General features: G+C 37.3%; 1 protein-coding gene across 11 annotated transcripts in view; it reads left to right on the top strand.

Annotated features, from left to right (window-relative positions):
* The window catches only part of MAP2K5 (mitogen-activated protein kinase kinase 5), a 235,931-nt gene that overhangs the window by 132,880 nt on the left and 83,231 nt on the right, over window positions 1–19,820 (top strand). For all 11 annotated transcript variants that reach the window (XM_039865210.1, XM_039865221.1, XM_039865213.1 and 8 more), the window contains exon 16: window positions 7,248–7,319. In XM_039865210.1, the coding sequence (XP_039721144.1) occupies window positions 7,248–7,319 (72 nt within the window). The remainder of the gene's footprint in view (window positions 1–7,247; window positions 7,320–19,820) is intronic.

Raw genomic sequence — 19,820 nt, 5'->3', positions numbered from 1 at the left:
ATTCATCCCTGACTTCTATCTGCTGAGTCTCACAAGGAAGAAGAGCTGGGGTTTTGTTTTTGTTAACCACAGTTGTTTCTCATTTTAGCTGGTCTATTTTGTAACTTTGAGTTCTACATGAGGATCTCTACCAAGTGTCAGTGAACTACAGCTCTCCGGGCAAATTCAACTTACTGCCTTTTTTTGTAAAGAAATTTTAAAATTACGTAGTAGTATACAAACACACGTACAAACAAGTACATGTAAAGCTGCTGAAGTCTGAATAAACTGTAGATTGTAGCAGCGTCAGTTTCCTGGTGGTGATACTGTGTTGTAGTACAACCATTGGGGGGAACTGGATGAAGGATGCACAAAACCTCCTAGTATATATATAATTTTTTTGACTCCTTGTGAATCAATAAGTATTTTTAAATAAAAAATTAATTTAAAAAAAGAAAGTTTTATTGGGCATGACCATACCCACTTGTTTACATATTGTCTTGGTAGCTTTAGCACAACAGTGCCAGAGTGGAGTAGTCATGACAGTTGCAGTAGAGACCATATGGCCCACAAAGTGACAAATATTTAGTATCTGGCCCTTTAGAGAAAAAAATTGCCAACCTCTGATCTGTTCCAGTGAAAGCTATATCTGAAACTAAGTACCTTCAATTAATCAATCAATATTTACTGAGCATCTTCCATGCTGTTAACCAGGTACAGTGTAACCACTCTGTAATCTTCATAAGAGATGGGCAAAGTAGGAAACATGGCGTTTTATATGGCCATGTTATGTGTGACATAATAAAGACTTAAGTTGTACTAAACATATATTTAGAGAATAAGAAGGCTTACCATGTACGAATTTGATGATTCAAGCAGTATGTGAAAAAGTCACTTATAAGAGAGAGATCACTGTGGAAAGGTGAGCAGCAATTTAGAAATAGAAGGTTATGTGACATGGGTGGGGGTGGAGGGGTGAAGTAGAGGACAATAAATTATGGGAATATGTAATTATGTAATACTCTCGTTTTTACATCCATTTCCCTCATTTTATATTCATACATACTTCTGGACAGTGATAACAATAATAATAGCTAACAATTTACACTATGTGCCAGTTACTCTTATAAAAGCTTACATATGTTAACTCTAAATTCTCACAACAGCCCTATGAGATAGGTAATATTCTCACTTTACAGGTGAGGAAACCGTGGGATAGAGAAGTTACGTGACTTGCCCAAGTTCATAAAGCTAGTAAGTGCCAAAGTCATTATTCACACCTAAATAATCAGCCTCCAGAGACTAAACTCTTTACTGCTGTGCCTCTCACTATATCCAAATTAGTTCTGTGTTGCTCCACATCTAGATTATGAACTTCACAGGGCAAGGTTTATTCTGCTCATTCTGTCTGTCTAGCTTCTCATACAATGCTAAACGAATGAATGAATTCATAAAAACCACATTTCAAATGTGATTTATTCACTAATTATAAGAGAGCATTTTTTTTCATACTAAGTATCTTAATTTTATTGTAGGGTATAGAAGACCCCCAGATCACTCAGATACAGTTAGCCAGGCTGCTCAAATATTGAAAAGAAAATAAATCAAAGAAATAGTCTTGCATGTGCAAATAATCTTACTTGAGTCTCCTGTAACAAGTATAAGGTACAAGCAAATGATAATTAAGGAAAAGACAGGGAGGCTCTTCCAAGACCCTAAGCCATTAAAAAATAATAACAACTTATTGCACACTAAGCCATGGAGCATGTAGGAAGCATACTTGGAAAGTCATCTGGTCAAATCTCATCATGGACTTACGAGGAGACAGACCTGGAGAGCGGAGTGGCATGTTCAAAGGACACATTACATTTTAGGAACAGGTAATTAAGTTCAGACATTTTAATCCAAAGCAAGAAAGATTTTCAACTATATTTTGAAAAGATTTCATCCAGAAGGATTACAAATGGGGTTCAGAAGGCTTAGGAGGCTTATAGTAAACCATTTTTCAGAAATTCTACTTACTAAAAATGTTACTCTGTTTTAAAATATAAGTCCCTAAAACTTTAACCCACTGTTCAGTTATTGTGGTTTGTTTATTGTATATTTTTAGATCAAATATAAAAGTTTGACATGATCAGTATGATTAACTGAAGTTTTGAAAAATTCTTACCCAAATACTTGACCCTTGGGATCAGAAAGTCAAACTAAATTACTTGTTTTTTTTTTTTACTCTTGAACATTTTTTAATACCCAAGCTATTCCTATCCTTGGAAATTATCTTTACCTGAATAAAACCTATACAAATTACATGATGCAATTTAGTTAGCCATGCTCATGCAGTGATGGTAATTGTGGTGGTGATGATGGGAAGGAGGCTAACCTTTATTGAGCATTTCCATGTGGCACATACTGAATCAAGCACATGGATTCATTTAATCTTCACGTAACCCCATGAAATATGCATATTATTATAATTGTCTTCATTTTGCAGATGTGGAAACCAAAGGTGAAGTAACTTAAACTAGCCCAGAGTCTCAGAGCAGGCAAGTAGTAAGAGTCAAGATTTGATTAGAATACCAGCTTCTAGTTTCTGGTAATAGCAGGTTAAGTTATTTGGGCCAACTATTCTGCTGGAAAACACTAAATTTTCAGATGGGATCTCACAACAAAGAGGAAAGCAGAATGTCGGAACACCAAAGCTGCTTATTCCTGAGGCATTTGCCCATACCACAGCTGTACCTCTAAGGCGAGGGTCTCAGAGGAGGTCTTTCTCATATCATGCTGGAAGTCTGAAAGGCTCACTCTCAGTTTAAGAGCAAACAAGAGCTAAAACTTCTTCTCCTCCCCCAGTCTCAGAGAATGGAGCAGAAGGCTTCTTAGAGCTAGAGAAGCAGTAGTAAAAGGAAAATAGGGAAAGCTGTGGCCATAGATTAACTCTGGCATGGATTTGCACCCTGGGTATTTGTATACATGACCTGAGTTGGAAAAGGAGCTTCATATTGAAAACTGGTTTGATGTGGGCACATCAACCTTGGGCCTCAGAGAACCTCTTCAATATTTTTTTTTCAAGAGAAAACACTAGCAATTAGTCAAAGAAAACCAGGCATGCATGAAAACAAAGCAGGAGCAGGAGGCCACAGAAACAGTTGCACACAGATGTCAGATCACAAATTAAAAGTAACATAGTAGGTTTGAGAAAATCCCAAACAAAACTACTAGATTAAAATTAAAAACTTAGTGTTCGGTTGCACATTGGACATAGCAGAAGAGAGAATTAGTGAACTGGAAAATAGATTGAGTTAGAACAGTCTGACTCCAGAACCCTTGTTTAACCAATGTGCCCTGTTACCCACATAAGAATCTTGCCTACTACAAAAAGAAAAGCTCCATTGTTTGTGATATATATTTTGATTCATAGTAACCTAAAGTATTTATGCATACTTTTTCTATTTTTTGAGTAGCCTATTGGAACAGAATTTTCATATCAGAAGAGAGAAGGGATGTACCTTGGTATCTTCCTGGTTTTGACAAGTAAACCCTAGGGTATTATGTTATAAATAAAGATAATTCTGGAATGAGTTAACTAAATGTGGGTCATACATAAAAGCCAAGTCACAGAGGGTAGCTGGAAGGAATGGAGTATGCATGCCAGCTCGGAGCCACTGCCTTTAAAAATCTTCTTTGCTTTTTATATCATCCCCACGCCTGTTATTGTTAAGAACAGACCAGGGCTTTTTCTCCTTACACTTATACTTCAGTACAAGATGAGAGCTGTGTTTTCCCTATTATTTAGCTTTCTATAAGTAATGACAGCTGTCATGTCAGAAAGTAACCTGGCTTTAGCTTTTTAACTGCAGAATGTCCATCACAGATATTCTGTCAGTAGTGTGGTACTTGATGGTTGATTTTGTTTTGTTTCAAAGGGGCGAGGACCGAGCAGGCCACCTTGGCTTCCAGTGTGAGAACAGCTTTGAATTTTCCAGCCTCAGGCCATCAAGTCCTGGCTCCACAAATCCAGAATGAATTGGGGCTTATCTTGTGCTTCTGTCAGTTTTAGGGGTCTGAGTACATTGGTCCTGAACAATACACTACAACATATCTACCATATGAATTCTTTAGGATAGACCCACAGAATTGGCTACCTGATTTTGCTGCGCATTTGTGCTTAAGCACTACATCACAACAATAATCTCGTTTTGTTAGCTTATTGCAAGAATAATTTCTCCAGTGAGAGGCTGTCAGAATCTTGTCCTTAAGGAGTTCTCTTATTTGCCACCTGATATCTGTAACCATTATCACTTTTTCTATTTTTTCTTTTTTAATTTAATTTTTTATGCTTTGTTTTCAGCTTACAGTTTGCATTTGTTTTGGTAGTTTAGTGGGCAAATGTTATGAATGTATTTAATCTTATTGTTGGTCCTGCCAAAAGATTGTGCATATGGGTTCCACTTTTATTTGTTTTGTCTGTACTCTGCGTGAAGTGCTATATATTGATAACTGTCGGGTAGTGGAATGAAGGAAGGAGAGAGGAAGGGAAGAAGAGAAAGGGAGGAAGGCAACATTTGGTTATTTCTTTAATAATTCTAGAGGATTTTAGGATTTTCATGTTTGCTGGAAGTTCTTAACGATGTGAATGGCAGTAGGTGGGGAAATTATATTAGTAGAACGCTCCAGGGAACTAAATAATTAGTTCATGCTTAAAACCAATGTGCAGTAAGCATGTTTTCAGTGCTTTCAGTCAGCACACATTGATTGCATATCAGCTATGTGCCAGGCATGGTGCTAGGTATAAGAAGAATAAGATGCTCTCTTTGCCTCTAGGAGATACAGACCAGCAAATGGATTATTACAACACAGTGCAATAAATTAATATTAAAGTTATAAACAACATTTTAATGAAATACAGAGGCAAGAATTTGTAATTCTCCCTGAGAAATAAAGGAAGGTTTCACCAAAAAAAAAAAAAAAAAAAGTGGCCTTTGAACAGGGTCTCTAAAAGAAACGTTCACTAAACAGAGAGGAGGAAGGTAGGTCATTGCCTCTGTAGGGAACATGAACATGTTTAGTGACTGGGGCTGAGTGTGCCAGAGAATCACCCAGAGAAATTATTTTTTAAAATGAAGATCCCTAGAGCCACCCTAGAGATTCTGATTCAGGAGTTTCATTTGTAATAAGCACCTCGGGCAGGTCTGTGATGGCTAGTCTGAAGACTGCATTTTGAGAAATACTGACTAGATCCAGAACAGAGTTTGGCGCTTCTGACTCCTAATTCTGGGGGCAGTTTGACACACCGGAAAGAACCCTGACTTTGTAGGCAGACATGCCTGGCTGAGTTGCTGAACAATACACTTAATGCTAATTCATAGCTCTAGACTTCAGCTAGTCACTTAATCTTACTAACTCAGTTTTTACATCTGTAAAATAAGGGCAGTATATCTAATTTTGCAAGATTGTTATGAAATAAGAGTATGCAAAGTATCCAGCCATGTCTGGCATGTCCTAGGCGGTCATAAAATGATAGCTGTTACTATCCTTGTATAATGGCTGCAAACTAAACCTCTCTGTGCCTCATTTTCCTCATCTGTTAAATGGGGATGATAATTGTACCAATCTAATATGGATATTTATGAATCTGAAATAAGGCATACATGAAAAGCATTTAAAACAATGCCTGGCGCATAGAAATTCTCCAGTAAATGCACACAGTAATGTTGTTGTTGTTGACGATGATGGCATTACTGCTGTAACTAGCTGACAAGTTCTTTATGAATACATCCTAATACTTACTAAACTAGCAAGGGTTGGATAATGGGTTTATTCATGTATGAACAAGAAATTTGAGAAATGATGGTGTGAGGGATTAGAACATAAAAAGTATTAGAAGATTGGAATGACCATGTCTGTTAGCATCTGGGAGAAATGGTCACATGACACTTGGCCCTTGGGAAGAATTATTCTTGGTAGGAAAGGAGTTTTACAAGTTAAAAAAATGAAGGAAAATAAGACAGTCCATCCTGCTATCTCAGGGCAGGGCTTTCTGTAATTTTATGGAAAGTAGTCCTGGGAGAAGGCAACAAGTACATTGAGATAGCCTTGTGGGAACAGGAAGGAAGTTACAAAGTTCTGGGTCCCTGCTAAGCTAAATCCCCAGGATATAGGATTGGAGCCAACTCACCTGAGAGTATCTGGCCCACACCTTCCACTGGTGTCTCTCTTGCTGGTGAGCAGTGGATACCCACATTCTCCATCTGCAGTGGGCCAGGATGACCCTGACCCCAGTTACTCTTTAGGACTTACATGGGAGCTCCTGAAGGATGATGATTATGGCGGCTGCCAGAACTCCAGGGATGATACAAAGAATGCAGTCTTGGGTGCTAAGAGGGATCAGTTATGAGCCCAGCCCTGCCCTGACTAGCTCTGCTGAAACACTGAACAACCATTCTAAACTTCTGTGAGACCTCTTATTCATTTGTTCCTGTGTGCATTCAAAAGACCTCTATGGAGTACCCTACTGAATGCCAGATCCTGGCGGGGACAGAGAGACCAGGTAGCACCACATCAGTATGAAATGATTCTGTTGAAGTAGAAAATATGCATGTACTAGCTTTTCAGACCAAGTATTTGCTACACATTTTGACTGAAAGACTAACAGAACCAAGTGGACCTTTCAAATTGTTCCTTGGTTCATATCAACAGAAATCCTGATAAGTGGAATAATATGTTGAATAGTAGATGAATCTGGCCAAAGGAAATATGGATGTCCTTTGTACTTGTCTTAATCTTTCAACTTGCCTAAAGTTTGAAATTATTTCCAAATAAAAAGATAAATTAAAAATGAAAGAATCTCTAGTGATCTGGACCCAAAGTGCAAATAAGTGATAACATATAATGTTGTGTAATTTGTCACTCCACAACTAAGATCACTAAATTTGGAAGGAGAGGACCCAGGTTCAAGTCTCAACTTAGGACTCTACCTAAATTATTTCACTAATCTGAGTCTGCATTTTCTTCATCTGTAAAATGAAGTTTTCTTCACAGGAACTTTGTGAGGATTCAATGAGATTATATATATCGATATTACCTGTATAATTTCTGTGTATTATCTACATAATACACACTCACATACATATAAGATTGCTTTGTTCTTCGTAAAGTGCTATGCAGATACTGCCGGTTCCCATTCCTTGTCTTAGCTGAGCTCATGTTAGTGTATGTGTTTCTCAGGGTAGCTCACTTCAGCTCACAAGCAGTCTTCTGATTTCTTACAGCCTGAAAGAATTTCAGGAGAGCAGTATGGAATCCACTCTGATGTCTGGAGCTTAGGAATCTCTTTCATGGAGGTATGTTGTCTTTTGTAAATAGGTGCTTCTATGCATATCTGTAATAATATGTTCTATCAGGAAGAATGAAGATTTTGAAAAAATGAAACCTCCAGTGTGTTATGCTTATGTGTACACAGAGTCTAAAATCATTATTTTGATATCCTTACATGGCTTGTGAACCAACTATTCTAAAATGTTATTTCTTACACATCACCTATATAAAACGTAACCTAGAGTGCTTCTTAAAAATACAGGTTCCCAACTCCATCCAAGACCAATTAAGTTCATATCTCTAAGAATCTGTATTATTAACATGTTCCCTGAGTGATCCTTATGTACACAAATCTGGAGAACCTATGCTCTCAAAGAGAGATTTCAGAAAAATTTTGTGTGATAGTAGCCTGGTTAGAATGCATATATAACTTCCAAAGGTGATTACTTTAAAGAGTACAGCCCTACTCATTTGGATGTATAAGTTCTATATGTTTGTTTAGAAAAAAAAGCCACCTTGTTTCAATATACTCATATCACATGTTGGGGGAAAGGATGTGATGATCTGGGGGAAGATAAGGGGTATTATGTAAAATTACGTATTTAACATAACTTTAATGTCTTTATTCTTGATTGCTATATTTAGAATGGACTTTATCTTACTATGCTAACTGTAGCCCCACTAGAACTCTGTGCTATGGTTTCTATACAGTGACCCACAATCTATTAAAAAAAAATGCATACGATTTATATTAGAAGGACATTTGGATCAATGTGAATTATCATATTATATTCTGGTTACTCATCAGTGCTTCAAGAATTGTTTTTCACATACATTGATTCAGATAAAGGAGGACTTTTTAAAAAGTAGAAAGGGGACCATGGATAGAGTTGCAATCAAAATTTTATCACCTTTTTTTTTTTTTTGTCAAATACTTTTTCTGTGATGCTTGTAATGCATGACTGCATTTGAATTTGTTAGGAACTATCTTCAGACTCCATTCACCCATACTTTGGAAAGAAAGCAACAATAAAGTAGTCAGTGTTTATTAAACCATATTCTTCTGTTTCTTTATAAAATGAAATCTAAGAGGAAATACGATATGTGTGCATCAGCTGAGAGGTTAGCCATAATGGTAGACAGATGCTCCCAACAAAATCCTGAAGGATTGTTGAGTTAGCCTGTTTTGGGGCAAACTAGTGTTTTTGATTTGTAGGGTTCAGGCCTTGCTGTTATATAATTTCCCTTTGCATGTTTTAAATCATTGTCATTGGATATATTTAATAAATGACCCAATAGAGTGTAGAACATTTGATAAGTTACATGATGCAGAGCTAAGAATCCTAGATTAGAAGTGAAAGTCCTAGATTTGCCACTGGTTTTCTGGGCATCCTTGTGTGAGCCACTATCTCTCACCTTGGGCCTCAGCTTCCTCATCTGTAAAATAATCATCTCTAAGCTCTTTTTCATACTAACATTCAATGGCTCTAAACAGTCTGTTACTGTCTTTAATTTTCTGCAGCAACTCTAGAGTTGTGTGACTTAGACAGTGGTATAGCCTAGCATGGCAGAGGCATAGCAATATTGTGAAGGAGCATAAATGATAGATTTAAGATTTAGAGCACATATAAATATTCCTCATTCATTTCTTCCACATTTATTTTTTATTCATATATGGAGGTCCTGCTGTGTCTGCTAGGTAGACAGTGGGGATATAGTAGTGAAAGGACACTAGTCTTGACTCTCATGAAGTTGCATTTGGTGAGGAGTGGAATGTGAGGAGAAAGACAGAAAACAGAAGGATAACTAAACATATGACTTGTCAAGTGGTGATAAGTCCTGTGTTTTATACCAAATTCGCTTCGGGTACAAGATAACGAAAAATATGTGATAGAGAAGGAGAGTGAGAGATCTTGAGTCCGTGGAGGAGAAATCGAGGGTGATTCAGTAATAAAGAGAACTGAAGGTTCTTCTAGAGGTAGATGTAATGAGAATATTACCTGGAGAGTTTGGGAAGTTAGTGCAAAATAAGCACCTGAAGGCGAAGATTCTTTGCTTTCACCACAGTAAGCTTGGAGTAGATGTGATAAATGCTGTTTAAAATCACTATAGATAGAAATGTGAATCTCAATAACATTTTTAAGTTCTGAGTAACAAATTGTGTTCTGAAACATAGTCAATGTCTTTTAAGAATTACTTCTCTTCCATTTACCTTCACTTTTAAAAACAAAACTCCCTTTCTAGATGTGTGCTCTGAGGAGTTGAAACTTTCATCCATTCAGTAATTATTATTTTAGCACATATCATGTGCTAGGCCTTGGAGAGCAGGGCATTCAAAGCTGTGAAAAGCCTGCCTCTGATAGAGAAGACAGACCCATAAGGCCTGGAACAGTGTGATGAAATCTTCAGTAAAATGTTTATGAAGGAATCTGAACCACAGTGTGTGTAGGTAGGGCGGTTCTCAAGAGTTGACAGTTGAGCTGGGTTGGTCTGGAAGAGAGTTTCCTGCTGGGAGAAAGGAGGAAAAGAAGAGGAGCCCCTCCCCATCCCCTAGCACACTCTAAGGTGGATCTCTGTAAACCCTTCAGGAGAGATCACGTATCAAAATATGCAAGGTCTCAGCTAGGCCATTTCACCACTACCTGTTTGTGTGGATGCCTTCCTCCAAAGGTTTTGACTCAACCAGTTTATTCCCCTAGGATGCTAGGGGTAAAGAAACAAATGAGATAAAATTTAGGAAACTGAGCAAAGGAAGTCCTGAAATTACACAAAAATCAAATAGAGACAAAATGGGAACTAGAATTTTCTACCTCCTCCTAGCACCCCCTGCCATATAAACTCTTGATTCATCCCTGAGGTTTGGTGATGCAGGAATCAGAAGGTTGCCATCATTGTTTTTAACTCCTAAAATAATGTGCTTATCTCACTCCTGCTTGCCTGCTTCATACTGCCCCTTCCCTTGTTAATGTGCTGTCACTGTCCCCATGGGGAGTCATAAGAGGCCTCTCGCCACATTCTTTCATAAAAGATGATGCGACATGCCACTAAAATGTGCCATTTAAAAAGTCATAGACAGGTACATTTGTGCCTTAAGCAAAGAATCTTTAATATCAGACTATCTTTTATCTAGGAACAAAACTGCCTCCTTCTCAGTTCAGCATCCCTCTGTGGGATAAAGTGGGTCTCTTCCAGAATCTTGTCAGCTCCCTATAATATTTGGAGTTGGCAGAAGTAATATAAAGGTGGAAATAACCCTTAAGGGAAAAAATGAGATTATTCAGCTTGACTAGAACACAGCCGTTTTACTAAATGGGAAGCATTTGGCCCCTTTCTGTGTTTTTTGCTTATGGTTTTAAATTAATATCTTTAAATGTCTTGTTCTTATATGGATTAGTATGGAACCAAATAAAGATCACTGCCATGTGTGGGGTTTGAGTGGGCTCACTTCATAATGAGGAAACAAACCCATATGAAAATGCACTTCCCTATTGAGCCTTCATAACAGAAGTCAGTGGGAAAAAGCAAAGAAAAGAAAAAAGCAAAACTCAATAATAAGGGTACAAAATTCCTAAAATAGGATAAACTGGGAATAATAATCCTACCCCCAGAATATTTGTTTGAATTCTTCTAGAAAGCTTGTAATGATTCAGTTGACTGGGTCTGTTCACTCTGATGGTTGCTATTCAAGACGTCAGAGCTAAACTTTAAAATTAAAAAAGTTTGGTACATAATAAGGGCTTTTTTTTTTTTTTTACCAAGTCTGATGATTTTATTTAATCCTTAAGGGTGGGGAGTACCTAAAACATTTTAGGGCACAATTTCTTAATTTCAAAGGCTGCTCAGTGCTTCTCTCTTCTCCCACATAATAGCTTGAAGAGAAAGTCCCACCATTGTTTTTCACTAATTAGTTACTCCATGTATATTTTTGTGTCATTTGAGTCACAATATAAAACTATAGGTGAGAGGTAAACAGTCATATTTGCAAAAGCTGGATTTTCAGTTGGCCCTTCTTGGGTCAAAATAAGTCCGCATACACCCTCCTCTAGCCTTGCATTTGCAGTACCCAGGACAATGCATATACATTTAAAAAGGCACCAGGCCAGTCTTGTAATGTTCTTATCCTCACAGAGTATGCTCTACAAGTATATGTTCTAGTTTATGATTCTATCTGGTGGGTTATTAATCTTATTAAGGTTGGTGGTAAATAATCTTCTGACAGGCTTTTCTGCAGGAGTCTTACTGAAAGCCTCATGTTTAGTGCATGCATTTTGCTCTTTTCACTTGAGTCCTTACTCTTTTTGCCTTTGTTTGCCTCCTCTCTCTGCCAGTCTCTTGATCCGAGGCATAGAACAATCTGGCTCAATGTGTTGGGTAATTGGAGTGTCATCTGGTCCTCTGAGACCCCTCTCTTCAGCATGATCACTGTTTTATTGAAGTGGTTTGAATGATGCGTTAAATGATGAAAGTAAACTTAGAAAAAATGTCTCTAGATAGGTGAAGAACATATGCAGAGAACCACACAAGGTCAGTGTCATCAAAGTAACACCATCTTCTGAAGATTTTTATAGGTGCTATTGTTTTAACAAAGAGAGTTTTTCTTGTGAGTTTTAGAATTACCTTTACCAAGTTAAAAATAAATACATAGAATAAATACTATGCTGTTTGCTCTACATGGAATATCATTTTTCTTCATCGCCCCAAGATTTAAATATCTGTCCTTCATGACTCTGATTCTAATTTCTCCAGCTGGAAAGTAATAACTTCTTCTGACCTGCATCTATATCTTGATTGTGGCATGTGGATTTTCCACTTTGTATTACAACGTCATAGGTTCCTTATGATAGGATTCAAGTTGATTCTCTCAAAATCTCCTACACTCTCTAGCACAATTCCACTGCCCTAGCGGGTATTCAAGAAATCTTTTTGCTCAATTTTTTTATACTTTTACAATGGATTTAAAGCAGATTCTGAAAATAAAGATCAAAGTTTAAAGTTTAAATGGAGCCCTTAACATAAGTGCTTGTAAATGTTTGCTGAATAGATCACAAATTTTTTGCATTTGAAGGACTTTCTGTTTGCCAAAGTATCAGAACTAGATTCAGATGTCGCCTCTACCAGTATAAACTATACATCCTTAGATAAGTCATTTAATCTCTTTGGGCCTATTTCCTTATCTTTAGATGGAAGCTCTGCTTCAGAGCTTCTGGACAAAGGTCACAATGAGAAAATTAAGCTGTTATCTCTTTTTAAAAGTTATTATCTTTTGAAATGTTTCTACTTGGTTCAAAAAGGCTAGTAATTTGGTGACAGCATGGAATACATACTTTAGCTTCCACTCTCACCTCAGACTCCACTAAGAATAACCATAAAAAGAGTTTGGTACATAATAAGGGCTTTTTTATGTTATGTGAAAGGGAAAGGAGACAAGAGCAACCAAATTTTGAAGGTGGGAAAGCAGATGGACGACAATGAACAGTCAGCTTAGAGCTGAGAATGCTGAAATCATAAGCCAGCAGTAAAGAAAGTAAGAAGCACCCTGATTTACTGCAAAACACCCAAAAGGCTAGGGAAATGGTGGTACCAGATATCTGGACCTAGGAGTGAAGGTGGGACCAAAGAGAAGAGAATTATTTTAAAATCTGTTTGAAAAGCAGTTAAGCTAATTGACTCACAGATTCTTTCCCTAACTCAGCACGGCAGACAGTTGCCCTCCCTAACCGTAACACAAGACTGGGTAGAGGGTTTTTGGAGAGAATAAAACAAGTGATACCTGGCACTGAAGAAGACTGTGTCTCATTACTGAGTCCAGATGCACTGAGTGAAAGTTTGGATTTTGAATGTTGAGACCTCCCAACCTTCCTACCACACCCTGCTCCTAGGACACTGACACCCAAGATTGCCTTTCAGGCAAGAGATTGCAAGAGACTTTCTCTAGGGAAATCTGACCAATAAGGCTTAAAGATCCAGGCATTGGGAGTTCCCCAAGGAAACAGCCCACTCAGATCATGTTATCTCAGTCTGCAGGCTCCACCAATGAGCACAATGTTTCCAGTCAGATTTTTAGTGCCTTACTCTTAAGATATTTGAGGAAGGCCTTTATGATGAGAACCAAGACCTAAAATAAATTAAAAAAAAAAAAAGTAACTTGGAGGGCCTTGGGGAGACAAATTCAAATGAACTACTCTCAGATAGGTAAGAGAAAATATTGCATCCAGGAAACAAGAACAGGCTGCTATAACAAAGGAATTTTCAGAGAGCAATAGCAAATAGAGAAATGAAAATTAGAGACCTAGGTCAGGAATTCTAACATATGAAAAACAAGAATAGAGAAAACAGAGGAGAAAGTTTTTGTTTTAATTTTATAACATGAGAAATATTTACATGTCATTTGAGATTGTTCTCTTAGTATTCCTTCAGCAAAAACAAAAAAAAACAAAACCTATTTTTTTCCTAAATGACCTATATTAATGGTTTGGCCCAGAAAAAGTGAGATTTTGTTGGAGAATAGTAATTTTTTTAAAAATTTTCTATAGATATTTATAATAGAATTTTTCCCAAGGAAAATTTAGCATAAAAAGTACATAGTTGAATATAACTACCTTGTCTTATGGAAATATTAAAAGTTGTGAATATATCTCTTCTTTTTCTATTTGCCTTTACATATATTGTTTAATAGGTGCTAGATAAGACTCATTAGATACCAAGAAAATGAAGTGTGATCTTCTACATTTACAAGCAAACAAAGAGGCGTGAAATGAAAATAAAGGTATTAAAAGTAGCAGGGATCACCCAGCCCAGTACCCTTGACAGAATCTTCTGAAGAATTTTGATGAAGAGTATATAAATCTTTCGATGATATCATTTCCATGTTCAAGGGCTGTCATTTTAATTCTTGAACTGTTAAAATGCTCAGACTTTGAATTAACCAGATATGTTGGCACCACCACTTAACAATCAGTGTGATCTTGGCCAAGTCATTTTGCCACTCCAACTCTCAGTTTCTTACCTGTAAAATGAAGATAACATTAGAATTCATTCATTTCTCCAGTACTTATTGGGTACCTTTTTTGTGCCAAACACTTTAAGTGCTGGGGATACGGTGGTAAATAAAATAGGCATGTTTCCTTTTCTTGTTGAACCTACAGTATAACAAAGGAGGTAGATGATAATAATAGTAAATACATATTTTTTGAAAGTAGGCACTTTCAATATTCTCAGCTTTTTTATAAACCCTTTCATTTAACATTAACAACCCCATAAAGTTACTTTGAGAAGTAAGCTTCTCTTTGAAATAACATCCTCATTTATGTATTGGGTGTTTACCAGATGACAAGAATTATGAAACATTACCTAGACTTGGTTCTTGCTTCTAAATATACAGGAGAACCCATTCCCCAACCCACACTCCCCCACACATACACCACATACACACACACAACACACCCAGAGACACAGCTGTCTCTAGTGGTCTACAGCTGCGGCTTTGTTTGCCTTTCTAGCCCTTGGTGATTGTGAACCTGGGCTGAGGGGTGACGGATGACTTTGGATGCCCTATGAGCAGCTGCTGTCAGACTGTCTAGACCATAAAAACTTGGCATTTGGTATGATCCACTTAAATACTGATACTTTTCTCCTCTTCCTTTTTACAATTATTGTCACAAATATGAGTGGAAGTTGAATGTTATTATTAGTCTGCTGCTCCATCTACTGAAACATCTTACCTGTTGATCAGAAGTTTATACTGAAAACAATCAGAAGCAAAAGGATCAGAGTTGAAAGCGCCCAAACACCAAGGAAATTTCAGTGGAAGAGTGTATAGGAAAGCAAGCAGGAGTGTGATTCTAGAGTCCTGGTCATGGGCCTCCTCGTTGTTGAAGAATGTTTAGGAAAGAACATGTAACAGTTTCTGCCATTCATTTCTCTGCTCTTACTCCCCTTTCTATAATTAACTTGATTTTTTCCATTGTCTTTTTTTTGGTCTAAAATTTTTTGTAACCTATTGCAAGAGGGAGCTGTTTAAATGACCTTTGGCATATGATGGATTGACTAGTTCAGCCCTTTGCAAGGTTTGTGAAGGGATCCAGCTGTCTCAGATTACCATGCTTAAATGTGCATTTTCCAAGGTTGTCAGTGATTGTAGTGAATGTGAAACTGGCAGACAAAGTGAAGAGTTTCCCACTGAATGAGGCATTGTTGAGCTTGCTTTGTGTTCAGAACTGTCGTGAACAACCATGAGATGGACAAAACAAGATGGAACAGGTGCTAGCAGTCCCAGCTAACCATTTTATTATTTTGATGGATTTCAGACATTTTTAAAGTTTTTCCAACAGCAGCACATGTCCAAATTGTGTATGCACACAAATACACACAATTTGGTCTTAAAAAAAAAACCATTAAATCGACAAAGTCTTGATATGAAGAATAAAGAAATAAAGAGAAGACAAAGCAAGCATTTGACAACCCATATTCAAATGTTTGAAGGATTGTCAGCAGAGAAGAGGGGTGACGGATGGCTGCTGCCTTATGACTGGCAGGCTGAACTTTGTGAAGCTAACACAAAAAAATCCCATGGTTTTCTATTCAGTATAAAGACGAACTTTCCAGCGGATAGACCCCTACACCCTTCCTCTTCAACAGTGGAATCATTGCCTTTAAGAGTAAAGTGCCCCAACTCTTGGGGATATTTAAGTAGTGACCGAATAACCACTTGTCTTGGAGCTTTTTGTTTTGTTTTCACGGAAAGAAAAAAATTGCTTTGTAGAAGAGACAGGTGTAAGGTTTGACAAGATACATTTATTTATCCATTAGTCCCTCAGAAAATTTTTGTCAAGTGCCTGTTATGTGGCAGCACTGCACTAGTCACTGGGGGACATTGCCGGTCACTTGGGGAATGAATCTGACAAAATCCCTGCTTTCCTGGAGCCTACATTTTGAAGAAGGGTACTTAACAATAATAACTTGTTAGAAATAGTGTTTTATCATCATGGTAACTGAGCAGTGTGAAGTTACTTTTGAGTCGAGATCTAAAAGATAAGAAGGGGCCAGTCTGCTAGTGATAACCTGTCAACTCTGAAGTTCTTTGAGTGTGATAATTCAGAGAAGCACTGCTCCTACCTTTGAGATATCTAGTGATAAAAACCACTGCTCCTAGAATTCCATCAATACTCAAATCTATCAACCTGTATTGGCTTTAAAAATCCTCTCGAAGATCCTACAGACCATATTACATACTTTGGTTCTGAACTGAATAATAATAACTTTAACATTTCTATAGCATTTTAAGAAACTTTTACACACCTTGTTTTGTATTTAGAGACCAAAATCTTTTTTAACTAGAAGAGAGACTTTAGAACTTGTTAATCAAATTCCTCCTCTTACCAATGAAGAAGCTCAGTCCAGAGGCAGGAGGGAATGTGCCCACAGTGGCAGCACACAGCTAGCACTGTGCAGAAGAGCCTGGAATCTGGGACTTCTGACATGAACTCTGGTGCTCTTTCCTCTTATTCGTAGCCATTAACATCTTCTTGCTCAGTACCATTCTGACAAGAAGGGTAACAACATAACACGTTATGTATACATAACACTTAAAGCCATTTGATATTCATTATCTCATGTAAGTTTCTCCCCACTATGATGGGACATGACTGAAAAGTCAGTAATTTAAGGCAGCCAAGATTGCTCCACTATATAACATCAGTGTTCCCATATGACAAATAAGGAAACTGAGATCCAGAGAAATTAAAGGACTTTTCCAGGAAAGTCTAAGTGACTAGACCAGATAGCAGCAGTCATGTATCCTCACTTTGGATTAAAGTCTGCTTCTTCCATTATGTTATAGAAAAGTAGATCAAGTAGTTTGGGGGGGAAAAAAATGATGAATGATAAATATGAATGAGCAGGAAGTTAGAGAAAGGAGAAGACTGGTTTATCGTGACTCTGCTCATTAGTCAAGAAGACTGCTTTTCACAGGATTACTACCTATACTATCTCTATAGCTGGTTCAGTTTACCATATTTTGAAATGTACAATTGCCATTGTTTTTTAGAAACTAAGGCCTAGTTTATTTTCTTAAAAAAATAAAAACCAACCTAATCTCTAGTACTTCTGCTGAAATAGGAAGTAGGTAGATAAAAACACATCTAATCATAAACATTATGTAGTGCTACCCTGTGCTGGCAGTAAAGATATAAATGTTGCCCTTGGGAGCTCCTTGACTAGGGAGAAAGGTAAGGAAACATGCAATGGAAGTGCATAGGACTGGGCCGGTGAGAGGGAGGGCTCACATCAGTGTTTTTCTTCTCTCTCTCTCTCTCTCTCTCTCTCTCTCACACACACACACACACACACACACACAGAGGCCAGAAGTATGAGAATATTACCTGATTATACTCCCTTGACTTTGAAATGTCTAGAAATAGAAGTATAGACTGGGTTAAGGTCAATAGACTATACCCTAGCACTGATGTTTTCTCAGGTACCCACAGCTACATGACTCCAGGGAGCAGTTTAGAAATGGAGACATCTTTCCTGTACCCCCTCAAGCTAGGTATCTAGGGACTGTTATGATTAAAGTTATCCACTGTCAAGACACAGGTCAGCATCACATAAACATTGAAAGGGTGTCAATTCTTATTATGAAGATCAAAATAATTATTAAGCATATGAGATGGATTTGGGATGGTTAACGCTAATCTTTTTCCTTCTTGCAACCCTTCAGTCTTTAATAAGAAATAAGCCTCCTAAATTAATCATAATGCCTAAATATGTGACAGTAATTATTCTAAGCAGTGATGTATAAGAGTGTCTTGCCAGTTAAGACATCTTATCAACCTCTTATACTGAAGAGTTTTGTATAGTGTGTTCATTAAATTATTGCAGCTTAGAAACAGTCAAACCATGCACCCCCATGCTCTAGGAGACATCACCATAAGGGGGTTATCATAATCAACAAATGCTTGGTGTCAGCCTACTGCAGAATACTATTTCCGCTGTCATGCAGAATATATAAAATTTTATGACTTAAGAGCTTGTCCTTCAACAAGTTATAATTTACCTGGCATTAGAGACACAAGAAGATGTAGAACATTAGGAATTGTCACCAGGTGTAGTATGTGATACACTGTTCAGTGAATGGTATAGACAGGGAGTGGTATGAATTGTCTTCAAAATCATCTTCTGGGACTAATTCCCAACAGAAGAGGAACAATTTGAACTAAGTCCTGAAAAGATAGGTAGCTTGGAGTTCCATTTATTCATCTGTTACACCATCTCAGATTCCAGATAGGAAAACTACCCTCAGTATTGCATTTTGAGTTGTGCAAAAATTTGAAGAATTTTAATTTTTTTTCCTGTTAGAAAAGTAGAATGTTTTTATCTGTCATGACTGAACTTTGTCTCATTTTAATTCAGTCTCTCACTCTGAATTTCTTCTCAATGCATAGAACACCATCAAAAAGGGACCTTTGTAGTTGTTTTTAAGTGACTTTTAGACTTTTAGTTTTATAACCAGATATTTTAATTAGCATTGCTCTGAATAGAGCCACTAATGGAAATCAACTTGGAATGATTAGAGTGTCTTCAAAACTTTTGACAAAGCAGGCCTCTTTAAATGGAGGATGTTTTGTTTTTCTTTTTTAAAAATTAATTAGCTACCTCATATTTACTCGCCTATTTGAAATTATATATGGCATTTAAACCATACTATTGAACCAAAAAATTATTCAGTCAGAGTTTTTGGTCTAATGTAGTATATAGATATACACACACATACATACAAACACACATATACATATATACACATATGCATATTTATACATATACATACATAGCTGCTTTTAAGGAAAGAGAGAAAACATTGCAAATGAAATAGGAGAGGAAGGAGAAGCAGGATTAGACCAAGCAGTGTTTAAAGATTCAAACAATAGCATTTAGCATGAAATCTACTTTTTATCATCCTTACCCAGCCATCAGAATGAAGAAAGACAGTGTCCAGCTGTAGCAGTAGTTTGGTAGCTGGAGAATTAGAAGTAAAGGTACTAGTGCCTGAGGGGTGGGTCATGAATTAATAATTGCTGTGTGGCGGATGAGCCCCGTCAGAAGAGCTGAAAATGAGGAAGTTGCCTTGCAGAGCGCTATCAATCACTCAGTGACCATAACTTCCAGTAATTAGTGTATTTTATGGGCCTTTGCTTCAGTGGCTCGAAAGCACATATGCTCCAGTCACAGCTAAACTTTGCCAGAGTAATATTCCAGGATGATTTATCCTCCTGCTGCACTGGGATATAACCCTATATTAGGTGAAGATTGTGAACTAAGCTGCAATAAAGTGTAAGTTTAGGTACAGTTTGCCCAGGTTGAGACCTCAATGTATCATGCTTTTCAGCATTCATGGTTAGGCTATAGCAAGCAATCATTTTTAACAGTGAAACAAATAAAGCAATTAAAGGAACAGCTTAGGATATTGTACTTGTGAATTACTGTTGCCCTCTCCCCATTTAAGTGTCCACTGTAATAAGCCCATTGCTGAT

The sequence above is a fragment of the Pteropus medius genome, unplaced genomic scaffold (genome assembly GCF_902729225.1).
Source record: "Pteropus medius unplaced genomic scaffold, Ma_sr-lr_union100, whole genome shotgun sequence".
Taxonomy (NCBI): Eukaryota; Metazoa; Chordata; class Mammalia; order Chiroptera; family Pteropodidae; genus Pteropus; species Pteropus medius.
This window is presented reverse-complemented; position numbering and strand designations above follow the sequence as displayed.